This window comes from Trichoderma harzianum (genome assembly GCF_003025095.1).
Source record: "Trichoderma harzianum CBS 226.95 unplaced genomic scaffold M431scaffold_5, whole genome shotgun sequence".
Lineage (NCBI taxonomy): Eukaryota > Fungi > Ascomycota > Sordariomycetes > Hypocreales > Hypocreaceae > Trichoderma > Trichoderma harzianum.
In genome coordinates this window covers 1,667,858-1,690,225 of record NW_020209253.1, presented here as the reverse complement: position 1 = coordinate 1,690,225, position 22,368 = coordinate 1,667,858, and the positions used below count along the sequence as shown (strand labels likewise).

The following is a 22,368-nucleotide window of genomic DNA, read 5'->3' as shown; positions in this document are numbered from 1 at the left end:
GGAAGCAGGAGTCACAGTGCGTGCGCATTCAATAATCGCGTTTCCCCGCCAAATATCGGCTCGCCTACAGTATGAGAACCCAGTGCGCTAACTATACGTTGGTACAGGGATGTCCCACTGAGGCCTCAGGCATCAAAATTGATAGCTCCAATTGGTCCTCTGCCCACTGACGTGCAGGCTCAGTATCAAGAACGACGCTCGGCAGAATCTCGATATTGCGGCCGTGTTCCGATTGTCGAGCGGTCAATTCGATTTCGACCTGTTTTACTCAACCGACACATAGCCCAGAAGACCGTCGAGGCGGCACAGCACAACCATGCCTGTCCCTTTCGAAACTCTGATACCGTATGGTATCATGATTGTCGTGCGTATTACAGCGAGCGAGATTTCACCACAGGGGAATGCGAGGCGGCTCACAGTTTGCGAATAGATGTTTGGTGTCTCGGGTACCGGACTTGCAGCCTTCAAGACGTGGCAGAACGAGGGCAAGCGACCGCGCTATTCATTGGATCAGTGGGACAAGGTCAGTCAACTCCAGCCGGGAATGCGGTTATTTACATCCGATAACTAACTATTACTTGCAGCAAAGTAAGAAACTCTCAATCAGACGAATTTTCACTCGATACAGGCAGCGGTCGATTTGGATACTAACGAACTCGAAGTGATGGAGCGAGACCGACGCCTGACAGGCACATTGAGAGGACAAACCGACAACCCAGAGGCTCCATTGGGATTCGAATTCAGCAATGGATGGAAGGTAAAGTCGACTCACGTACAAATGTCATCCTACGGACAAACAAATGCTGATACTGCATACAGCTTGAGAAGAGATTCACCTAAGGAACCATTTATTTGTATACAACTCAACAGACTAGAGAGGGGGACCTCGGAATCCAAAATGAAAGAAAGTGTATATACCAGATTACGAGTGGGCTTGACTGAATGGTGGACGGCAGATATGGAGCCTGAATTCGGCCTCGTTACCCAAGCATTCACATGGCAGTGCTAATAAATGCTGGCTTATGTTGGGAATTTATTGGCAAAAAAACTAACTCTATATTGAGATCTCCGGTCGGTTCTTGTTGAGACTTTCCAATAATGTGCAAGCCTGGCACATTGCTTGGCTAGACATGTAGCCGCACTTGACGCATTTTCCGAGCGTTTGTAGTTGAACAGGGCCGGGCTCCTTGGAGCGGCGCTGCCGTACAGGGAGCTTTACGACATCGTCATCATTGACTTTGGGTGTGCCATTTGATGTGATTTCAACCTCGAGCCCATTATCTGTAGGTTGTTCCGTGGTGCTCGCTTCCACTTGTGTGATCTCGTTCCCTGGCGTTCGAGCATTGGCCGATCCACAGCCTCCCATGCCCTCACTTTCGTCACAGGCGCATGCCCCTTGTCCTTTGTCTGGCGTTAGACGGGCCATGTCCTCGCCGCTCCGGACAATATCCAATATTGCACTTGGCCGGACCTTTTCCAAATTCTTGATGAGACTTCTCGCTGTCCCTCGAAATGCTTCGGGGCTGTATATGCATTCCGTACTGAAATAATCCAGCTTCTTGTGATGTGCATACAGCACAATCTCCTTCTCGTAGGCGTACTTGAGAGGCTTGCTTCTCTTGACGTCGTTCAATGAGCCGCCAGTAACAATGCTGGTGCTACGGGATAGTCGAGGCAAATCTCCCCTGAGGAGATTCATGAGGACAGTCTCCGCAACATCATCCGCATTGTGTCCGGTAACAACGTGCTTGATTCCCAGCGTCTTTGCACCTCGATCCAACGCCTGCCGACGAAAGACACCGCAGTATGTGCAGTTTCCCTTCTTTCCAATAGTCTCCACGACTTGGTCCATTGTCCAGCCATATAGTTCCTCGTAACCCACAATCTTCAAGGGCATGTCGTACTGAACTGCGTTTCGCTTCACCGTTTCCAGAGAATCATCTCGATAGCCTTTGATGCCCTCGTCTATGCTGAGAAGGACTAGATCAAGCTCATACTTGTGGCGCTCGTTGAGGGTCTTCAGAACAGATGCCAGCACTGTTGAATCCTTGCCTCCTGACGCTCCGATAGCAACCTTTTCTCCGGGGTAGAACAACTTGGACGAGATGATGGTATGGTGTACTTCATCCTCAAAGACGGTGATGAAGCATTCGCGGCATAGCTTATGATGGTTCTTTGGCCGCTTAACAACTGCCTTGTTCGCCTGGCAGCGCACGCATGTGGTGGGCGGCATCTTGTAAGAAATCTAATGTGAATATATGGTGCGATGGGATGAGGTTACTGGTAGTCGTTGATGTATATACTCCAGTTTATAGCAGCGCTGTATATACTCAGCGTTTTGAGTCGAGGGATTTTGAGGTGTTTGATCTCTAAATAAAAACAAAAGGGTATAATATGGATCCGGTCTTCACAATATCAACGATTCATCAAATGAACTCCAGACAACCTGACAAACTCTCAAGGCGCCAAGCATTGGAAATGACTCCAGGGTACTTCTTATCTCTTATCGATCTTTTTTCTTAGCAATCGATAAGATCACGTGCATACACGCCACACAAGCCACACCTCGAAGCCTTCTCATAGCGTTAGGGCCCACAAGTCGCGGGACGCCAAAGCCCTAATTTTCCGCCCACGAGCTAACCGACGAACTTTTCTTTTACTCTTCTTCGCAACCTGCCTCCAAGGAAATTTGTTCAACCTCGACAAATCACCCCGTCGCCCATAGTACAAGATGGTAAGTTAACAGTCAACCAAAAGACTCTAATGGCCACAGTTTGTGAGTCAAATGCGCGAAAGCGCAATTGATGCAACAGCGTCTAGCTTTTATGCAAACCTGTTGGAAAACATTCCGCCTGACGTTCACACCTCGTGTGTGGACTGAAAGGTGAAGACTTGGCTGGAGACACAAATGTGTTGCTGAAATATGCCACAATGTGTTCTCGTTAGAGTTCAGAGAAGACTTTTTGGCTTGAGCCCCTCGCTGATGTCTTCTTTTCTCAATGACAGCCTCCCAAATCTGGCAAGAAGGTCGCCCCTGCTCCGTTCCCTCAGAGCAAGGCTGGCAAGAAGGGACCCAAGGTTAGTGAAGAAATTTTTCTAATACCCCTCCCCAACATGTTGAGACGACACCTCGTAGATATCTAACAAGATGGCATAGAACCCCCTCATCGAGAAGCGCCCTCGCAACTATGGCATCGGCCAGGACATCCAGCCCAAGCGAAACCTGTCTCGCATGGTAAAGTGGCCCGAGTATGTCCGCCTCCAGCGCCAGCGCAAGATCCTTCGCCTGCGTCTCAAGGTCCCCCCCTCTCTGGCCCAGTTCCAGCACGTCCTTGACCGCAACACTGCCGCCCAGGCTTTCAAGCTCCTCAACAAGTACCGACCTGAGACCAAGGTCGAGAAGAAGGAGCGTCTCCTGAAGGAGGCTACCGCCGTCAAGGAGGGCAAGAAGAAGGAGGACGTCAGCAAGAAGCCCTACACCGTCAAGTATGGTCTCAACCACGTTGTTGGCCTGATTGAGAACAAGAAGGCTTCTCTCGTCCTCATCCCCAACGATGTTGACCCCATTGAGCTGGTTGTCTTTCTTCCTTCTCTCTGCAAGAAGATGGGCATCCCCTACGCCATCATCAAGGGCAAGGCTCGTCTCGGCACTGTCGTCCACAAGAAGGTCAGTCTAGTTCCCAGATATCAAAAGAGGTATGGATGAGAAAACTAACTTTGCCATAGACCGCTGCCGTCCTCGCCCTCACTGAGGTCCGCTCTGAGGACAAGAACGAGCTGTCCAAGCTCGTCTCTGCCATCAAGGATGGCTACCTGGAGAAGCACGACCAGGTCCGCCGACAGTGGGGTGGTGGCATCATGGGCCCCAAGGCTCAGATGCGCATCATCAAGAAGCAGAAGGCTCTTGAGGCTGCTACCAAGATCTAAGCTTTCTAATACCCGGGTTGCATTGGGATTTATGGGATTATCATCGGTGTTTTAAGGGTTCAGGGCATGGCAAAAAATGAATGAATTTCCAGCACAGTTGTGTATCCCAAAACATGATGGTTCCAGGTACACGCGTGAAATGAGTGATGCAGTAACATGAATGACAAGAGGTTCACGAGAGAGAGTCGTAGCCACCTGCCGCAAGATGAGTAAGCTGTGACCTTGACCCAAAAAGGCTCTCAATATCGGATCAGGCCCATTACGACGAAGCATTACTAAAGCCTTGTCCCATATATGGATGTGTCTAGAAAGAATAAGGGGCGGTCCGATGGAGTTTTGAAATGACCATTCTCAGGTAAAGGGGCGACGGTGGATGACAACACCTTGTTCTTTTCATCAATCCCGTTGACTTTTGACAGAGGTTATTGAGACGGAGAGTAATCTTGGACAGCATTCACGGTCGCCGTCGCATAGGTAATACTCGTCTGCGTGGTGTTGACATAAGTTCCCTGCCTCTGGGAGATTAAGCTAAGACGAGGCTCAGGGCAGACGCATGGTTGGCTCTTGTTACGGTGGGAAAAGACTAATATCTCGTAAAAACCGGCCGCCAAGAGACCGCTGCTGTCGGAGGAGTGAGGGAAAAGTAGTTGGGAAAAAAATCCCAAGTACAATTCCGGTGTGTGACGTTGGCCGGCCTGCACTCGCATCTGTTGGTTGGAATAGCCATCCCCGGTTCGGCTATCAACGCTCAACCGACGGAGTGGTTTGGTCTAGTCTGCTTTTGACGATTGAGTAATTATCCAAGATTGGCTGTGCATGCGAGAACTTGTCCATGGACTGCAGGAAAAACTGCTGCATCGGCTCTCCCGGAGAGTCTGGCCACAGACAACGGAGCCCCATATTGGGCATTCGTCGAGAACTAGTTTTGGAAGCTGGCGAGGAGAAAGCAGGAAACAACCTGTGAGCTGAGGCTAAAGACCTGGTCTCTGCAGTTCTAGTCGCAATGCACCGGAACGGTGTCATGGACCACCCGGACCCAGAAGCCAAAGCCGGCGATGAAATCGCTGGAGCATGGAGAATCAGTAGGCCAACCCACCAGCTAGAGCGATGTGATGATGCTAGAACACCCGCATGAGAGAGTTGCTTAAACGGAGTACGTAGTCATGTAGTGCAAGTCTAGCAGACTGAACTGAGTCCTGGAGAAGGGTGGGTTCTTGGGGGCCAAAAGCTGGCACCTCGCCGGACCAGGGATCCAGATGCTAAAGATTGTGACGGCCACAGTCCCACAGGCCGGTCACAGTGTGCGCGAAAAGACACATGTACCTGGCAGGCCTGGCGCAAGTACATACTGCTCTAGTGCGAACCAGCACCAAAATGCCGCGAGATGGGGCCGGCAAGGGACTCCTTACAAGCCGCCGTCCCACTTGGCAAGCGGTGCTTGATGCTATCGGGAATGGACTCGTTTTTAGATGCCCATTGTATCAGTCAGCACTCGTGCCTGGGGGCATGCAAGGGACCGTGGAAATAGATGCATCTTCTCTCCAAAGGGAACCCTGCTTTGGCCAAGCGACCACATGTCTCCCTTGGAGGCTTCTGGGATGCAAGGGGAGCCCTAGAGAGAGAAAACCAGCATCGATAGTACCGTACTAGCATGGTGCAAGTGCTATTCAGACTGAAGCCATGGGCTCGGTAGCCGGCGCGATTGATATTGATTTGACGGGCCCGTAAGTGCGTGTCGACGACAATCATTTCCTGTTCCATATTGAGTGAAATCGAACGATCTGTGCAGCAAGACATGGAGGGAGCCGCTGCATCTGGTTTAAATCACAGTGACAGGTCTGATATCATTGTGAAAATCAAAGCAAGATTGGCGGATAGCGAATCCTTCCGCAGCCACAGCACTCTGGCCAAAACAAAAGGGAAAAGAAAAAGCAAATCCAATCTCCGGTGCTAGTACTTTGCATTACTTCGGATGCATCAGTGGCTCCGTATTTGATATTTTTCAGCACATTTGTGTTCTAGGCGTACTTGTAAGCTAAGCTGCATGCAAGGAGTTTTTACCCGAGGGGAAAGACAAACTGCACTCGTAATACTTCGTACCTGCACTCACTACTCGTAGTCCGCTCTGTATGGACCCTGCAATATGGAGCGATGTACCTTAGGATCCATTGAGTTCTGACCGATGCAACCATGAGGAGCACTGAGGATGGAGTATGGATACTCACCGTGCACTAGGAACCAAGGGGACTGCTTCGGTACCGCAGAGTGGCCGAGAGAAGGCGAAGAAGAAGAAAAAGCTGGGGAATGTCTCGGCCAATCCGTTAGAGCCATCCCAAGACAAGGATTGCTTTTTGCGGCCCGTTATGACACATTTTCCTTTTTCTTCTTCTTTTTGTCTTGTTTTCTCGCGCTCGGCCTTTTAATCGCCGACGAATTCAGACTAGAAGCAGGCAGTTGTACAAATGCCATGCTGGTTTTAACGCTTGAAAAGGGCGTCGGCTCCAGGCCTGTGGGGACTCTTGCAGCGCGATTGAGAGTCGATCCGGAGAGGGACTTGGCTGGCACTGGTATTTGATGCAACCTAACACCTTGCGTTGGAAACTCCCCCCACTGGTGTTTTATGTTTTTGTTTTACCTGCTGCGGCCGAAACGAGACGCTTCCAAGCTTGCTGCGTTGCTATTTTCAACGACTTCTGCAGCTGCTAACCACTGCGACCTGTATCAGCCCCGAGCAGGGATTCTCCAAGCCTTAGACGTTTCTTACCGTTGCATCGCGGAGATTTTAAAAGACACGAGCCAACAGATAGAAGAAAAGAGGCGAAAATGGTCATCAGCACCGACAGCGCCGGCCCCGAGGCCAGTGCGCCCGGAAACGCCAAGCCGGTCGTCCTCATCATCGGCGCTGGCGTCAGTGGGCTGCTGCTCGCCCAGCACCTCAAGCGCGAGGGCGTCTCGTACCGCATCTTCGAGCGGGATGCCGATTTGGCGACTCGCGGCGCCGGCTGGGGCTTGACGCTGCACTGGTCTCTCACGGCGCTGCAGAACCTGTTGCCGCCGGGGCTTGCGGAGCGTATCTGCGACGAATCCAGCGTGGATCGATGGGCGGATCGACGTGGTGAGCTGTCGAGATTCCCCTTCTTCGATCTTGATAGCGGAGAGCTCAAGACTCAGACGCCGGGAGCGGTCAAGAGCGCAAGAGTTCGAGTGACTCGGCAGAGGTTGCGGAAATTATTGGCAGAGGGGATTGAGATTGAGGTAAGCCGCAAGTCGGGTGTTGTTGCCGTTGATGCTGTTGATGTCCTTGATCCTTCTTTCCCTCAATGTCTATGCCATCCCACTTTCCTCATGCAGGTTCAAATTGACGCCAGCATTGGATCTACAGTTCTTTTTCTTTTTCTTCTCTTTTTCTTCTTCCAAGCTTTTCTACTACTCGTCTGCTATCTTAACGGCTTGCTTCACATCTTTTCCTTCATCCCATTGCGCATTTTTTCCGCTAACAATCTCAACTCAAGTGGGGGAAAACCCTCCGCGAGTTCCATACCAGCGACAACGGCACAGTCAGCATCTCTTTTGAAGATGGCACCTCATGCACCGGGACGCTGTTGGTCGCATGCGATGGAGGCCAGTCGCGCGTGCGTCGCGCCCTGTTCCCTGACCAGACAAACCTGATGCTGCAGCTGCCTGTACGGACCATGGGTGTCAAGATGTTCTTGACGGCGGAGCAGATCGAGCCGATCCGGAAACTAGATCTGTTTTTCCTCCAAGGTGCATCGCCAACCAACGATTCCTTCATGTACATCAGCGGTGAGTGGCACAAGCACCCGTTTTCTGTTACCTGTTCTTGAGTTTTTCTTCTTTGCACTCTTCATTTTCTTTCCGCTATAGCAGAGTGCACCTGCATTATTCTGCTCGGCGGCCTTGTCTCGTTGTCTTGGGTCGATCTTTGGTGCTGTTAGGGCTTCGGCCCGCGCTGAGCATTTTGTTCTGTGGAGCTCCAGATACGGAGCACATGCACGTATCGTACCCATCACGAGGTACGGAGCACAAGCGGGAGCGGCGGCCGCCGTCGCGGATCTGGCGATCATCCCTCCCGTGGTGGCGACTGTAAGATTCAGGCGATGAGAAGTGACAAGGCGCTTCAAAGATGTGCATCTGCTGCGAAACTAAAAAAAAAAAAAAAAAGGATGAAAATTGTTGCATTTGCTAACGCATTGTTTTGCACTTGATTTCCAGTCCTCGATGTCCCCGGAAACCAGGCCGACAGCGACCCCGATGTCTTCAGCTGCCAGCTGCACTGCTCGTGGCCATATCCGGGCAGCGGAGCGCCGCTAGACGTCCCGGCCACCAACAAGGAACGATGCGAGCTGTTGCGTGCCTTTGCAAAAACTTGGTCCGATCCTTTCCGGTCTCTTGTTTTGAACAATGTGCATGCCGACACGGAAATCAAGCGCCTGGATGTGCTTGACTGGGCACCGCCCATAGGCTTGCACTCGAATGGCCAAGTGGTGTTGATGGGCGATGCGTTCCATCTAATGTCCATGTGTAAGTTGTTTCCCGGAGATGGTATTTTCTGCTTCCTCAAAATTTCCCGATCCTTGATGTTTTTTTTCCCCGAGTTGTTTTCTAGCACTCTTCCGAATTACCCTCGGCAGTTCGGAGTAGATTGGCGACACTGACTTACTCTGCCCTAGACCGTGGCGAAGGCGCCAACCATGCTATCGTCGACGTGCTCGACTTTGCGACGCACGTCGTCCCACTACTGGCGCACAATCGCGACGACTTCAGCGCAAGGACGGACTCGCAAGTGCCTACCCTTCAGAGTCAAGGTTCGGATTTCCGGCAGGCTCTGCGCCAGGCGCTAGATGCCTATGAAGACGCCGTCGTCTCTCGTGCCCGGCCAGGGGTACTGGCCTCACGCAGGGCTTGCTTAGACGCGCACGCCTTTTCCAGGCTGTTTGGAGAGGCAGCGACCGGCGTCAGCCCGTTGCTCAGCAAGCGCGAGATGATGCTCCAGTTTGACGACGAGTCCACGGAGCTAATCAAGTAGTTGTAGCTTAGTACATCAGCTCCCCAGAGCAATGTCCTGTTATACGAGCAAATACAGCAAACCACTCAACTAGTCATGTCCGATCCCTACGCCTCAATTCGCCCTTGACACCTGGTTCGTGGCGCAATGCACAGCTGAGGTGTTTTATCACTCATTATTACCTACCTACCCATTGGCCTACGTACCTGGACATCGGCGGGCCAGCCAAAGGCCAATAGGCCTCTCTTCCGGGACTTCTTCCAGGGACTTCTCATCCATGGATGTTAATGTTAGTCAAATATCCACCTGCGGAACGGAGTGTTGCGGAGCAGAACGAAAGGAAAGGGAAAGGCAAGACGAGAGAGGCCCCATCCCGAGCACCTAAACAAAGCATCTGCAGGGAGCAATCAGCCCAGTACGGACATCGTCCCATGGCCTGATGTCCTCAGCAGAAGCGACGGGAGCAGGGCAGCACATGGTTAATTTAATCAGCCCAAACAAAGCTCGTTAAAGCGTGGGCTGGATCCCGTCTCCTGGATCCCCGCGCTATCACCACCCCAGCCTAGCGCCCTGCTCCGTCGCCAAATTCTAGATCCCCCTATGCAAGAAACCTGCCGGGAAGAGGATCCGAAACGAGAACGGAATCCCCCCGAACGTATGGAGCACAGAGTCCGAGTGCTGTACTCGTACTCCGTACATGACCCTTTCTTTCTTTTCTTTTTTTGCTGTCTGGTTTTTTCCTATAGGTCAATTCAATAGGTCCGTTGTTAGCGAGAGAGCGAGGGAGCGAACCCCCTCGGTATCATCGCCTGTTGCGGTAAGGCCGTTTGTGACGATTTGAATCTTGAGGCTGGAAAGGTTCCAAATATTGATTATTCTCATGCATTTTGGCGACTTTCTTGTTGAGACAATCTTACAAAGGGGGTCCATAAAGGTTTCCGCGGCTGAAGCCTTGTTCATCTAAGACTTGAAAAAAAAGAAGAGGAGACAAGACATGTACCAAGAGTAAAGTGACAAATCGTTTCAAGTAGCAGTACTATTCAAAGCCATAGCATTCGTTGCCTCTGAGGCTATCCTAAACCCAAGTACTCCAGTTATTTTTTTGGTACTCCCCTATTAAACACCTCGCGAGAAGCAAGAAGAGATGTATGGATAAAAATAAAAGCCCACCCAAAGCGTAACAAACGTTCCGTAATATAGAAGTAAAGTAGAAAGTATCAAATACTAAACAGGAATCATATCTTTTTAAGTAAACAAAGGAAATAAACAAAAGAAAACGCAGAAAGCTCCATAATCAAGACAGAGGCCTGCCGTAGAGCATCATGGTCTAAACGTTATCTTCGAAACTGTCGTTACGCCGTCTAGGTTGGTTGCGATCATCGTCGACTCGTACGCTGTATGTGATGGATTTCATAATGCCACTGTTCTGAAGGATATTCTCCTCGCTCGATGACTTTGCAACAGTCATCACGCCCTTATCGTTGTCGTGATCCTGGCTGGCAGTCACGTCGCTCAGTTTGAAGTGCTCGCCCTTGGGACCTCCTCGACTGTTCTGATGGGATGATCCGTTGTTGTACGAGTTCTTTGTGCGGTATTCCTTGGCCTTTCGCATAAAGACCGGTGCCAAGAACGGCAGGGATGAAACCATGTTCTGAAATAATGAGTTAGGTGCGTGCATGCAGAGCAAATAAGGAGATAACTTACGCCAACATTGAACTCAATGGTACCCCAAAGGACAAGCATTGTGGAGTTGCCATCCCCGTTGGAAATTCGGTTGATCTGTGTATATCTCAGGATAGAACAGATTGTGGTGAATAGACCAAGCAAGAAGATGGCAATAAGACCGACTTTCTTGCTTGTCTGGATGTTGAGCTTGAGGAGAACTGGCAGAGGCAGAATGGCAACGATGATATCGGAAACAATGGTGACAACAGCATAGCCTGTGAATGAAGGTCCAGCCGCCAAGCAAGTTCCGGCTTTCAGGGGGTTCCAAGACTTATCAACAGGGTGACAGGCCAAGATAAGGGAGAGGGCGCAGCCAAGATGCGCCAGAAAGACCAGCAGGATGGTACCAAAGACAACGTAGCGATACGTCTTTTGGTCTGTCCCCTTGAGGAGCCGCAAATAGCTGATGAGGAGTGCAATCTTGAAAAAGCTGATTCCGATTTGGTAAATGGGTCGTCCTGCATAGTTGACTCTGGTGTAAGGAATCAGATTCGCCGGAGGTCGGTCCTTGATAGGCAGTCCCAATCCATATCTTGTTTCTGTGTATCGTGTCAATGCCTACTCATGACTTTGGAACTGACCAATAGTATGCAATGGTGTTGACTTACGGACAATGCAGAGAATCGAATAGATGAGAGCAAACACCACGGATAGAAGAGACATCCAGTCATCACTAGCAAGACCGCGTGCTTTGAAGCGTATCCAAAGACGGGTACCAACGACGGCGATAGACACCACCGAAAGAACGACGCAAATGGCAATGATGGTCGGATATTGAGACTCATCGTTTATAGCCTCCGTGGCATTTAAGACCCAACCCATTGTGGAAGATGTTGGAGATGTTGTTGGTTGTTGATCGATCAAGCCAAGCTGAGGTTGTTGGTGGCTGAACCAGGGACCACGGTTGCCATGCAAAGTGGCGCTCAGGCAGTGGGAGAGGCTCAGCGACGAGGGTACGAGCTGCAGAAGAAAGAGGGCGGGGAACAGTTATGTCCACGTCCAGCGCCAAGCCAAGTCGACAGTCGGTATATGTTAAACTGTCACTGTACAATTAATTGTAAGACGTAAAGAAAGGTCAAGAAAAAAAAGAGGATCGATATAAGCGGGACCGAGGGGGAGGACGGCCCCCAAGGGAAATATATGAAAATAGGAATGAGAGCGTGTTCGAGGCCAGAAGCCGGGAAGGGTGAAAATGTGTCGGACGATGAATGGATCCGAACTAGCAGATGCGAGGTGTGTCTTAGATAGGGTTTCTTTTCCCTTCGGTCAGCATCAAACTGGGACACGAGACTCCCGCCTGGGACCCTTGGGAGGTTCGCTTTCTCAAGTCCTCGGCCTCAATGCGACCATTTCGGTTGAATACGGTGCATTGAGTATCCTTATCCGTACGTCAGACCCAGGATACTCGTCCCTAATGGTCAAGCGTGGCGTTAGACGATGGCAGGTCTCGTCTCTCGCATGAAGTGCTAGTCGATCCCTACTTGTAACATGGAGTGGTAGGGACAGATTGGACCGAGCAGAACTGGATGGACCCTGCTGAAGAGAGCACAGGTCACAGTGGACTTGGGGCCAATGGTGCATGACGTTTCCAAAAGTCGCCCTGCATCCCCTGCAGCGAATACCACGTATTCTTTGCTGTTTGGGGCGAGTCGGGCCCGGGAGACAATGCTACGATGCCGTCTCGCATTAAATTAGCAGCAGCATCTTGGCTATCGCTTCAAGAAGGGATTGGCTGGAAATCCTACGCCGTTATCCGTGGAAAAAAATTCCATATCCTTCACCTGAGCCAGGATGCTCAAATACGCATCTCACCTCATGGCGAGCAGGGGAACGGATGCGCGGTAGCACCCCTGCCCTTGCCCTTGGCTGTACCCATAAGACTTGGGTTCTGTACATGCCAGGACAGTGGTCGTACTGTGAGGGCGTGGCTTGGGACGGCGCGCGGTTGGCGTAGTGATCTTCGCCAGTCAAAATCCACTTCCTAGCAAAGGCTTTTGCTCTTGACAGTGGCCGGGCCGCCACTAACAAGCTCCAGTTCCCTTGCCGTCCAGAGGCGCCTGTGACAGCGCTCAACATCTGCCACGGGATAGCGTGTGTCTCGGCGAAGCGGCTGTCGCTGGGCGTTACACAGCAGCAGGAATACTAGTGTTCGCCTGACGCTGACTATCGGTCTGAGACAGGCTATTAATGGGAGCGGCTTCAGCGTCGTCCGAGACACCGGATGCCTAGCCACAACTGTCAAGGAATGGCGCCATCACTTATGATGTCGCTCCTAGTCGATCAAGGAGAGAAAAGAAGAGAAGAGATTTCTCATGGCAGTAGCTCTGCTCGAACGGGTACTCGCCCTCCATTTCTGGCATACAATGCGCTGCTAAGCGTCCATTCTCAGGGCCTGCTCTCTCTGGTCTGCTAGCCCTAGAAGATCACTGGGGCGATTTGGTGGGCCTTGCTCATCGGTAGCACAGTTTTGGCATCTTGCTGCCGAGATGATCCGGCTGACGAAAGGATACTCGCGAGTTCAGTAGAGTAATGAAATCCATTTTTTGTGCAGAGTAGGCATCGTCATGTCGACTCAGGGGCAGCTGAAATAGCGGGAAAGGAGACAGAAACAGGAATCGTCGCTGCGGTGGTGGCGTCGAGATGGAGACGTACAGCCGCACAGGTCCAAATTCAAGGGCGTGCGGATGAGGTGAGGCCCCAGCTCCGAAGGGACGAGTAAAAGCCGACGACGATGGAGATTTTGGTGAAGGAGAAAAAAAAAAGATTAGAATGTGGAGTGGCCGAGGGTTTGGGCGAATAGCGTCTGGATGAGCACAGATCAAATACGAGTACCCAGGTACAGTACGTACCACTGGGTTACTGCCGGCGAAACCACCTACCAAGTGAGGAAGGAAGGGACAATAATTCTGCCGAATACCAGTTGCCAACTGTGGCAGTGATAAACTGAGCTGCCAAAATGAATCAAAGTTGAGACGCCAGCGATCGGTGACGGAAATAGTCGAGGAGCTGGAGGGAGCAACGACAGAAATGGCCCCCAAAACGTGGGCGATTCGGCGATCTAATGGGAACCGGTACGATGCCCGAGCAGTTCGATATATTAACAGACGAAGCTACGTGGTGTTATTCCCTGGTCAAACTGCCCAGCCAACGCCGTTCTTGCGGGTGCGTCTAATACTTGATAGTTTCGTTGCACCAACAGCGCTGTGCTCTGTCGTACGGAGTGCCTGTATGTACGGAGTGCCACGTACAGCCAAGTGCCAGGTAGGGTATTTAGTTACTGACACTTGGGGCTGCTCGTACATACTAGACAGCATCTATGGCTGGACTAACAAGGTGCCTCGTTCGTGCTAATGCACCAGCTCACCATATCAAGCAAGTTCCTGCGGAGGCCACGCAGGCACTCAACGGATTGACGCACATGGTATGGAGTACATGCAAACCAAACGTGTCTGCTGCTTAAACGAAGTATCAGGTGCAGCTGCAGGCCAGACCACGCGAGACAGAGTACGTGTATGTACATGCTCCATCTGGGAGTTCAGATGAAATCACGGAAATGCTCGCAAAATCCAGCTTTTCTGTCCTTGTGTGAGCTTGTGATTGTGGCGTCTCGATGGGGAACAGCAACAGCCCCAGGGGATCCAGCCGCGGAGCGGGTCGGGGCGGTGGGGGGAAGTACCTTCAAGGTTGCCCTGAAAGATATGGACCTATGCTGTAGCATGGACCTGCTATAGTGCTGAGGGCATTGAGGACAACTTGAGCCACAGGTCTCGTGTACAGGTGCAAACCACTGGAGCGCTAACAGGACCACAACTGCTAAAACTTCTAGCTGCGGACGACTGCCGGGCCCCAGTTCAGCATCAAACACTATTACGATACGGGACCACCAAAATGGCCTCCGTCCAGCGGGACCGTCGATTCGGCCATCGTACGAGACGATCACTCAACGTTACTCGAGTCAATCTCCCGGCCCCCGTCGATTCATGCTCGATGCGTGTGCAACGCGATGCCTGAGAGGCGATGCTCCGTTGCACGGCCAAGAGACCGCAGACAGACTAGACGATGGCTGCCATTGTTGCTGCACCAAAAGGCCTTGCATCGAGGGCGTCGACGGCGTAATTTGCCCCTGCAAACCCGTCGGAAATGCGTGGTGCCCCTTGGCCAATCCTTCCTGAACCACGCTGAGTTCTGTGAGGCCGCTTGGCTGCTTTCAGCACAGCAGACAGACGATGCGCGATCGCGGCATCGCTTCCGCCTCCACAAGCTCGCCAACTTCTCACCCCCCTTGCAATGTCCGGCCTTGGCTACTTGGCGCTGGCCTCGCTGCTAGGCCCTGTCTTCTGAGGCACTGGTCTGGTATGAGTGTGAATCCCCCGAGGGGAAAATCGGAAAATGGGGAAGCGGTCGGTTGTTTCTTTTTGCAGGTGCTGGCAATGCCTTCGGAGATTTCGCCCATCAGCAAATATTGGATGACGGTATCAATGCCTTGGAGCCGCGGCGACTCTTCTGGACTGTTTCTAAGACCAGTTAGCAACACTTGACATTGCACCGAAGGGAAAGACGCGGCTTTGACAGGCCAGCTGCAGGGCAACCCACCCATTGTGACCATCCCTTTGGGTCGAGACAGTTCCCTCTTCTCCGGTTAGACGGTACCGTCCCCCGTTGCTAGCACCGCTGAAGAGACCACTTGTCTTGTCCTTTTCCTACCTCTCGTCTCCCTGCCTGTGATTTTTTTGACCTTTTCACTAGCATTGGCACTATTTTCTATCCTTTTGCTCCTTCTTACGAGTCACCTTCAGGTGGTTGACGGCCTGTACTAGGGCCGCTGCTTTATGGGTCCGTCCGGTCCAACATCCCTGGACTTGCATCCGAACCTTGCTTTAACCATCACTGCGGCCCCTCGTGGCACCGCTGCAATCAAGCAAATCCGCCCAATTGCCTTGTGCGCTGAAGTGCTCGTACCTCCCTCCCTCTACCAGAGCTACGATACCGACGCCGTACCGTAGCTGGCTTCAGAGTGGCCAAAGACCCTGGCTCTGTCCTGCCAGGTCCCCTCCTTACACATCCTCATTGGGAGTCCATAAATCTTCTTATTACTACGTACGGCATCCTCCCCCTTCCCACGTCGTATTTGAACTGCCATTCCTGGCTCGAGGTGTTGATCTCTTCGCATCCAACGCCGATCGTCCTGGTTTGGGAGAGAGATTTTGTTCCACGTCAATCTCACACACCCTGTTCGATTTTTTCCTCTTTATTCACTCCCTCGTTGGCAGTCAGACTCATCACGTCACTTCCCCCAGTCTTCTCCCCCATCGAATCTACTGTACACTTACTGTACACTTTGCGCTTCTCGTCGGATCCGAATACACGGCCATAGCTCTTTCTTGGAGTGTTGACTCGTGAGTCGAGAGCTGCGAGGGCAAATCGCAAAAATGTCTTCCCAAAACCTTAGCGAGAAAGGAGGGGACGTCGATGTTCGGGGAACGACCCCTTCCCATAGCGATGTCGATGTTCCCGAGGCTGGCATCGACGATGCATGGAAATTCCTCAACGAGCATCGCGATGCTGCTGGCGTTGCCGCCGTCAACATCAAGTCTCTGCGACTCAAGATTGACCTGCATATTGTCCCCATCATGTTTCTCTGCTACACAATGCAGTTTCTTGACAAGGTCATCCTGAATGTAAGTTGATCTCACGTTGATTCCACCGTACCTGCATTTCCGCCCCCACTCAGATCGAGTGAGCGGGTTCAACTGGGCGCCTATCGTGCGTTGTGACTGCGTGATACGAGATGCTGATGCAGAACTAGTACGCCGCTGTCATGGGCCTCAACGCAGACTTGCATCTTCAGGGTAACGACTTTTCAAATGTTGCTACATTTTGCTTTGTCGGCTTGCTCTGCTTCGAAATCCCCAATAGTGAGTCTCTCCAGCTCTGTCCGATGTCATACTGTCTTTCTTCTGGTGAATGGCCGTATTAACTAAGGGTCTCAATAGCCTACTTCCTCCAAGTCGTCCCAGCTGCCAAATGGCTCGGACTCAATGTCACCCTCTGGGGTGTTGCCACTGCTTGCGGTGCTGCTGCTCACAACTACCAAACGCTGCTAGTCTCTCGTGTTTTCCTGGGTATCTTCGAGGCAACTATTGGGCCTTCTTTGATGCTCATTAGCAGCCAGTGGTATACAAAATCTGAGCAGGCTCCTCGCTTCTCTTTCTGGTATCTCGGCTTGGGCCTGGGCCAGATCCTCGGTGGTGCCATTTCGTACGGCTTCCAGCATGTCACCCCCGGCGCTTCTCTCGCTGGCTGGCGTATCATGTTTGTCGTCTTGGGATGCGTCACTGTTGTCATTGGTCTCTCTGCCTTCTTCTTCTTGCCTGACACTCCCATGAAGGCCTCCTGGCTTTCTGACAACGAGAAGGTTGCTCTGTTGAAGCATGTCAGCGTCAACCAGACTGGTATCCAGAGCCGCAAGTTCCGCCCAAAGGAGATTGTGGAGGCCCTCCTTGATCCCCAGATCTGGCTTCTGCTCTTGTCCGTTGTTCTTGTAAGTGTCCTACAGCCCCCTACTGTCTCTTTATACTAACGTGGCTTTTCCCCCTCTGAAGCTCTCCGTCTCCAGTGGTGTCGTTACGACATACTCTGCCACTTTGATCAAGAACTTGGGTTATAAGCCAGCCCAAGCTGCCTTGATGAACATGCCCTCGGGTGCTATTAGCATCTTCTTCACCCTGCTTGTCGGCTTTGGCGTTCGCAAGCAATCCCACCGATGGGCTTGGATTATTGCCTGCATCATTCCTGCGTAAGTTTGATACCTTTATGCCCAGAGAAGCCAGCCAGTATAGTTTTCTAACCTCTCGTGAATAGCATTATTGGAGGTGCTTTGATGTCTTTCCTTGACTCCAAGACTCATTCCTCGGGCGTCTTGGCCGGTATCTACCTGGTCAATGCAGTTGTCGCTCCCCTGCCCCTCTTCTACGCCGTGAGTGCTCCCCCTTTCAGTACCCGTGCACAGTAGCGAGTGACTAACATGACGGATACAGTTGACCGTTGCTAACGTCAGTGGTGCTACCAAGCGTGCCTTTGCCGCTGCTATTGTTAGCGGTTCGTTCTCTCTGGGCAACATTATTGGACCCCAGACCTTCCAGGCCCGTGACGCGCCCGACTTCCGACCTGCCAAGCTGGCAGTCATGGGCACTCAAGCTGGATGTGCCGCGACTACCTTTGCCCTCTTCCTCTACTATGTATGGTGCAACAAGAGACGCGGCGACCACAGCAAGGAGAACGAGGAGCACTTTATGTCTCCTGAGGTCTGGGCTACCATGACAGATAAGGAGAACAAGATGTTCCGATACTCTTATTAAACTATATACATGTACTAATGCGGTGGGATTTGTCTTTTTTATTTTTTTATTTTTTTATTTTTTTTTTCATTTCTGGGTTCATTACCATTCTTTTATTTACGGTGCATAATAAGGATCAAGCAAGATGATGGTTGAAGACTTCCATGTTGAGATACGGGACGTGTCTAGGATACCCTCACTGCCACGAGACTAAAAGTTAGAGAACATTCGCTATTTATAGACGCTACATTTATACACGATATCCTGTCCGCTATACATGACTTCCTTTCAATGCTACTTTAATCGTGCTTGCTGTAGAAAAGCCTTATTACCTTGGGTGTATTGTTTCTCCAAGTTCAGCAAGTCCTTGAAATTTAACCCTCGAAGAATCGAGCCCGGATGGTGGTACCGCTTCTCGCAGCATCGAGTGCGTCAATGACTCTGAGCTGCTGTGAAACACTTTCCTCGGCCGTGATTTGTCCCTTCAAGTCAGGCTCGATCTTTCGGAACTGGTTGAGCATTACCTCAGTCGCCTCGACGAGCTGGGGAGGCTTTGGGCCTATTGATACATTGTTAGCTAAAGAAGGAACAGGTGGAGAGGGAGAGGCAATAGACAAAAGGAAAGGAGAAGTTCATATCAGAAAGAAGACAGGGGTGAATTGTCCATTACCTTCGTGGGTATCAACCCAGCCAGGGCAAATAGCGACAGTCTTGATGCCCTTGGGAGCAAGCTCAGCAGCGTACTTTGCAACCTGAACATTCAGGCCGGCCTTTGCGATGGAATAGGCCACAGCGTAATCAACTCCAGCGCCAAGAATGACTTCCGGCTGTGCCATGCTGCTAGTGATGTGTGCAATCTTCTTGAGGTCCCCCTTTTCAATCAGGGGCAAGAAGGCATTCGTCGCCCACGCGCCGCCATAAACAGCCGTTTTAAGGGGCTCCTCATAAAACTTCCTCGTAGCCTCGACATCAAAGGGCACCTTTGAAGGGGGAAGCGAAAAGGTGGAGAGGTCGACGGAGTTTGAGTTGTGGATGAAGACGTCGAGCTTGCCGCCGAGGATGGAAGAGGCTTGTTCGGCGGCGGCGAGGATGGACTGAGGGTCTGTGGTGTCGGCCTTGATGATGTGGATGTTCGAGTGAGATTGGGCGAGGGCTTTGATGCCGGGGGATTCGGGGTCGCGGACGAGGGCGAGGACGGTGTTGGAGGGGGATTGGGCGAGTTGGCGGACGAATTCGCGGCCGATGCCTTTGGAGGCGCCGGTGATTGCGTAGGAAGGCATTGTGTGTATGAGAGTTGGTTGGTTGGTTGGTTGATTAGTTGGTTGTTTAGTTGACTGTTTGAATAATTGCTTGACTGATTGTTTGATTTGTCTGATAAATAGTGAGGCGAAAGTGGTTCATCTTGGCCATGGGAGTTGCGTTTATATACATGTGTGTTTGTGCTTGTCTTCGTGTAAGTCGTGTCATGATGCTCAGTTGCCTCCAAAGTCACACTGGCGGAGAATCGCAATCGCCACAGCCTAGGGCTGGAGATAGTCCCATGATGACAAACAGTTGATATGATGTACGATTCATGATAAATCACTCAATTCTGCTATAGTATCAAAGTCCGTCGTTGTTTCAAGCATACGAGGCGGAATAATGGCTGAGTAACTCAAAAGATCATCAGGAACGGCCGATCTAAAGTCCACCGTCCGGTCCCACTTTTAGTGGAAGGATTTCTTGATATTCGGCCAATCAAAAGCAGAGGCTGTATATGTCAGCAACGGGTGCGGAAATTCAGAGCAGCCATCGGCCGACGGTTTGTGGATCGGCCGTTCAACATTCGCTCTCCTCCACTTACACCTGCTTTCCATCCCCTTTTCACGTAATTGACGATGAATCCACAAAGCGGTATCTACAACATCAAGAGAAGAGCATGTGTCACGTGCACAAAGGCAAAGTGCAAGTGCTTGCCACAGACAGACAACCTGTGCCAGCGCTGTGCCCGGCTTGGGAAGCAGTGTGTCTATCTCGATTTACCAGAGAGGAAGCGGAAACGCAAGGATGACGATAGGTGAGAGAAACTCTATGCAGTGATATGCTTTTGAGTTGGAGAATTGGCTTGCTGATTCGTCAACTAGTCGAGTTGGTGTTTTGGAGAGCAAAATCGAAGAGCTCACAGCTCAGCTGGTGGCGCTTAGAAACGGTGTGAACAACCATAATGGCACAGCATCTTCTTCTACCATCGGAACAGCATCTACTTCTATCAGCGGAACGGCATCAAGTACAGAGCCTTCATCTGTTACAGACTCTGTTCCTGAAGATTCGTATGGAGATGCAGAGCCGCTGGACGCAGAAGAGCCCGAGCCCGAAGGCTATCATGGCCGTGAACCCCCTACAACGTCGGTATTAGAGGGCATATCCGACATCGTCGACCGTGGTTTTCTCAGCATCCACGAAGCAGAGACTTATGTCGCGCAGTTCAAGTCTCGCTTCGTGTGGAATTTCCCATTCGTCGTCCTTCCCCCGTCCCAGACTGCCGATATGCTCCGCAAGCAGGAGCCTCTGCTCTTCCTCGCCGTCATCGCCGCCACCATCCCCAGCGCACACGCCATCCGGAAGCTGCTCGCCGACGAAATAATGCAGCACATCACGTCCCGCATTGTCGCGAGCTCGGAGCGGAACCTGGGTTTGCTACGTGCGCTGCTTGTTCTATGCGCGTGGTACCGGTATCCTTCGCAGAGGGGGAACGTGCAGCTTGTTCTGCTGCTGGACCTATGTGTGAATATGGTACATGACCTGAGGCTGCATCGTCTAAAGGGAGAGTTGACCACAGACCAGCAGAGAGCTCTGTTGGGGACCTATTGGGCTGCTACATGGTAAGGGGGGAAATCTGAGGCGGGAGTATATGAGTTGTTGCTGATGCTGCTCCACACAGCTTACCAAGGACGATTGACCGGCCAACTGCAATGAGGAGAAACAAAAAGATAGACGAATGCTGCCAGAATATGGCCACGTCCACCGAGTATCCCTCTGACAGATGCATCCGGCCCTTGATCGTCACCCAGTCTTTCATATGCTCGATAGACAGCAGCTACAAAGAGTTTGCAGAACTTGGCGCGGACGCTTCATCCCAGGAAGAATCATCCATCAAACTCATGGTTGGGGCCAACCTGCGGCACTTTGAGAGTCTGAAAGCCACCCTCGAGACAGAACTATCCAAGTGCCCAAACTCAGTCAGTACGTCGTCTTTCCGCATCTCCGCAAAAACGATTACAATTTCCCCCATAATATATACTCACAACACTCTCCCTTATCTTCTGTAGCAAACATATTTCACTGCAACATGCACTACATCAACATTGCCATCCGCGACTTGGCCCTCGACGACGAGTACATCTCCTACCAGTCCCGCCACGCCTTCGCCTACTCCCGCTCAGCGCAATCCTTCAAAACGTCCGCCTTCAGATGCTCTCTCCTGTGGCACCTCCTCCGCCACACAAAGGGCCTCATCAACGCCTACATCGACATCCCCGACGACGAGCTGCCCCAAGTCACTATCTTCACCATGGCCCAGATCTGCGCCTCCCTCGTTATCCTCCCACGCTCCGTCTCCGCTCTGCTGAAGCTCATCGTCGGAAAGCATTCCCGTACCAGCATCCCGGACAACGTATTGAACGAGGCCAAGGCCGTTGTCGACGAAGCAGACTACCTCAACCTTGTTGTGAGGCTCTACGACAGGCTGCGCCTCCTCATCGTCGGGCTCTCGGGCCAGGAAAAGGGGCTCGACGTCATCGGAACGCTGTGCTGCCACATGAGCGTGCTGGCCAGCTGGTACGCGCCGCGGGTGAAGGGCATCTTAGGCATAGATCTCGTGTCTAAAAGCCCGCTTGCTGCCATGACTCCTCCTTCTATTGCCATTAGCGACATCATTGCTGCCAATGCCAATGCAAACGCGGCCACTCTGATGCAGCAAGCGGCAAACCAAAATGTCGATGGGCTTGTGCCGGTGGGTGAGCAGCAGCAAGTCTTTGGATCGTATACAGGTGCTGAGGACGGAAGTTATTTGTTTAGCGATGAGTTGTGGTCGACTGTGTTGGAAAGTTTTTCCAGCTTTGGTTGAGAATGACAAGTAAACTATTGTAATAAGACAAAGACATCACAAGTAATTATTTGGATCAATTAATTTTCAAAACATATTCAATTTGGCTATATAGCAATTTCGTCAAAGAGATGCAAAATGCATATCCAAAGTCCTCCATCCAAGAAGTGGCAAAAGGGGACGTGAAATGAAATGTTAAAACGCCGACCCATAGCGATGCTTTCCCAACGTTCAAAAAACGTGGCCATTAAAAAAAGAGAAAGAAAGAA

The 22,368-nt window shown here is 51.5% G+C and overlaps 8 protein-coding genes across 8 annotated transcripts; 5 read left to right on the top strand and 3 right to left on the bottom strand.

The window, feature by feature from the left end:
• Positions 1-316: 316 nt before the first annotated feature.
• M431DRAFT_494309 (hypothetical protein) lies at positions 317-840 on the top strand (the record flags this gene model as incomplete). The annotated part of the gene is made up of 4 exons (XM_024917237.1): positions 317-364; positions 431-527; positions 663-757; positions 820-840. 4 exons carry the CDS (start codon positions 317-319, stop codon positions 838-840), a joined length of 261 nt encoding a protein of 86 aa, XP_024775544.1.
• Positions 841-1,054: 214 nt separating this feature from the next.
• Positions 1,055-2,233, bottom strand: M431DRAFT_4801 (hypothetical protein; the record flags this gene model as incomplete). The annotated part of the gene is made up of 1 exon (XM_024915834.1): positions 1,055-2,233. One exon carries the CDS (start codon positions 2,231-2,233, stop codon positions 1,055-1,057), a length of 1,179 nt encoding a protein of 392 aa, XP_024775543.1.
• A 690-nt stretch (positions 2,234-2,923) lies between these two features.
• M431DRAFT_4800 (hypothetical protein) lies at positions 2,924-3,927 on the top strand (the record flags this gene model as incomplete). Its single annotated transcript, XM_024915827.1, has 4 exons — positions 2,924-2,941; positions 3,007-3,078; positions 3,158-3,667; positions 3,727-3,927. 4 exons carry the CDS (start codon positions 2,924-2,926, stop codon positions 3,925-3,927), a joined length of 801 nt encoding a protein of 266 aa, XP_024775542.1.
• A 2,823-nt stretch (positions 3,928-6,750) lies between these two features.
• M431DRAFT_494306 (hypothetical protein) lies at positions 6,751-8,974 on the top strand (the record flags this gene model as incomplete). Its single annotated transcript, XM_024917236.1, has 4 exons — positions 6,751-7,182; positions 7,440-7,731; positions 8,161-8,469; positions 8,619-8,974. 4 exons carry the CDS (start codon positions 6,751-6,753, stop codon positions 8,972-8,974), a joined length of 1,389 nt encoding a protein of 462 aa, XP_024775541.1.
• Positions 8,975-10,280: 1,306 nt separating this feature from the next.
• Positions 10,281-11,500, bottom strand: M431DRAFT_82710 (hypothetical protein; the record flags this gene model as incomplete). Its single annotated transcript, XM_024923204.1, has 3 exons — positions 10,281-10,604; positions 10,658-11,217; positions 11,287-11,500. 3 exons carry the CDS (start codon positions 11,498-11,500, stop codon positions 10,281-10,283), a joined length of 1,098 nt encoding a protein of 365 aa, XP_024775540.1.
• Positions 11,501-16,107: 4,607 nt separating this feature from the next.
• M431DRAFT_84099 (hypothetical protein) lies at positions 16,108-18,036 on the top strand (the record flags this gene model as incomplete). The annotated part of the gene is made up of 6 exons (XM_024923392.1): positions 16,108-16,356; positions 16,485-16,593; positions 16,672-17,219; positions 17,281-17,474; positions 17,540-17,654; positions 17,716-18,036. 6 exons carry the CDS (start codon positions 16,108-16,110, stop codon positions 18,034-18,036), a joined length of 1,536 nt encoding a protein of 511 aa, XP_024775539.1.
• A 353-nt stretch (positions 18,037-18,389) lies between these two features.
• Positions 18,390-19,410, bottom strand: M431DRAFT_114240 (hypothetical protein; the record flags this gene model as incomplete). The annotated part of the gene is made up of 2 exons (XM_024911899.1): positions 18,686-19,410; positions 18,390-18,574 (listed from the first exon to the last, which is right to left on the bottom strand). Exons 1-2 carry the CDS (start codon positions 19,293-19,295, stop codon positions 18,390-18,392), a joined length of 795 nt encoding a protein of 264 aa, XP_024775538.1. The 5' UTR covers positions 19,296-19,410.
• A 448-nt stretch (positions 19,411-19,858) lies between these two features.
• On the top strand, positions 19,859-22,207 carry M431DRAFT_16161 (hypothetical protein). The gene is made up of 4 exons (XM_024912990.1): positions 19,859-20,071; positions 20,139-20,876; positions 20,936-21,237; positions 21,324-22,207. The coding sequence occupies exons 1-4, from the start codon at positions 19,893-19,895 to the stop codon at positions 22,118-22,120; spliced, it is 2,016 nt and encodes a 671-aa protein (XP_024775537.1). The 5' UTR covers positions 19,859-19,892; the 3' UTR covers positions 22,121-22,207.
• The last annotated feature ends 161 nt before the right edge of the window (positions 22,208-22,368 follow it).

What these genes read in the sequence shown, in the direction of transcription:
- M431DRAFT_16161 (XM_024912990.1), top strand. Translation starts at nt 19,893, where the DNA reads ATGAATCCACAAAGCGGTATCTACAACATCAAGAGAAGAGCATGTGTC. An exon ending in AAACGCAAGGATGACGATAG is followed by an intron (nt 20,072 to 20,138) that starts GTGAGAGAAACT and finishes TTCGTCAACTAG; the next exon opens with TCGAGTTGGTGTTTTGGAGA. An exon ending in CAAGTGCCCAAACTCAGTCA is followed by an intron (nt 21,238 to 21,323) that starts GTACGTCGTCTT and finishes TATCTTCTGTAG; the next exon opens with CAAACATATTTCACTGCAAC.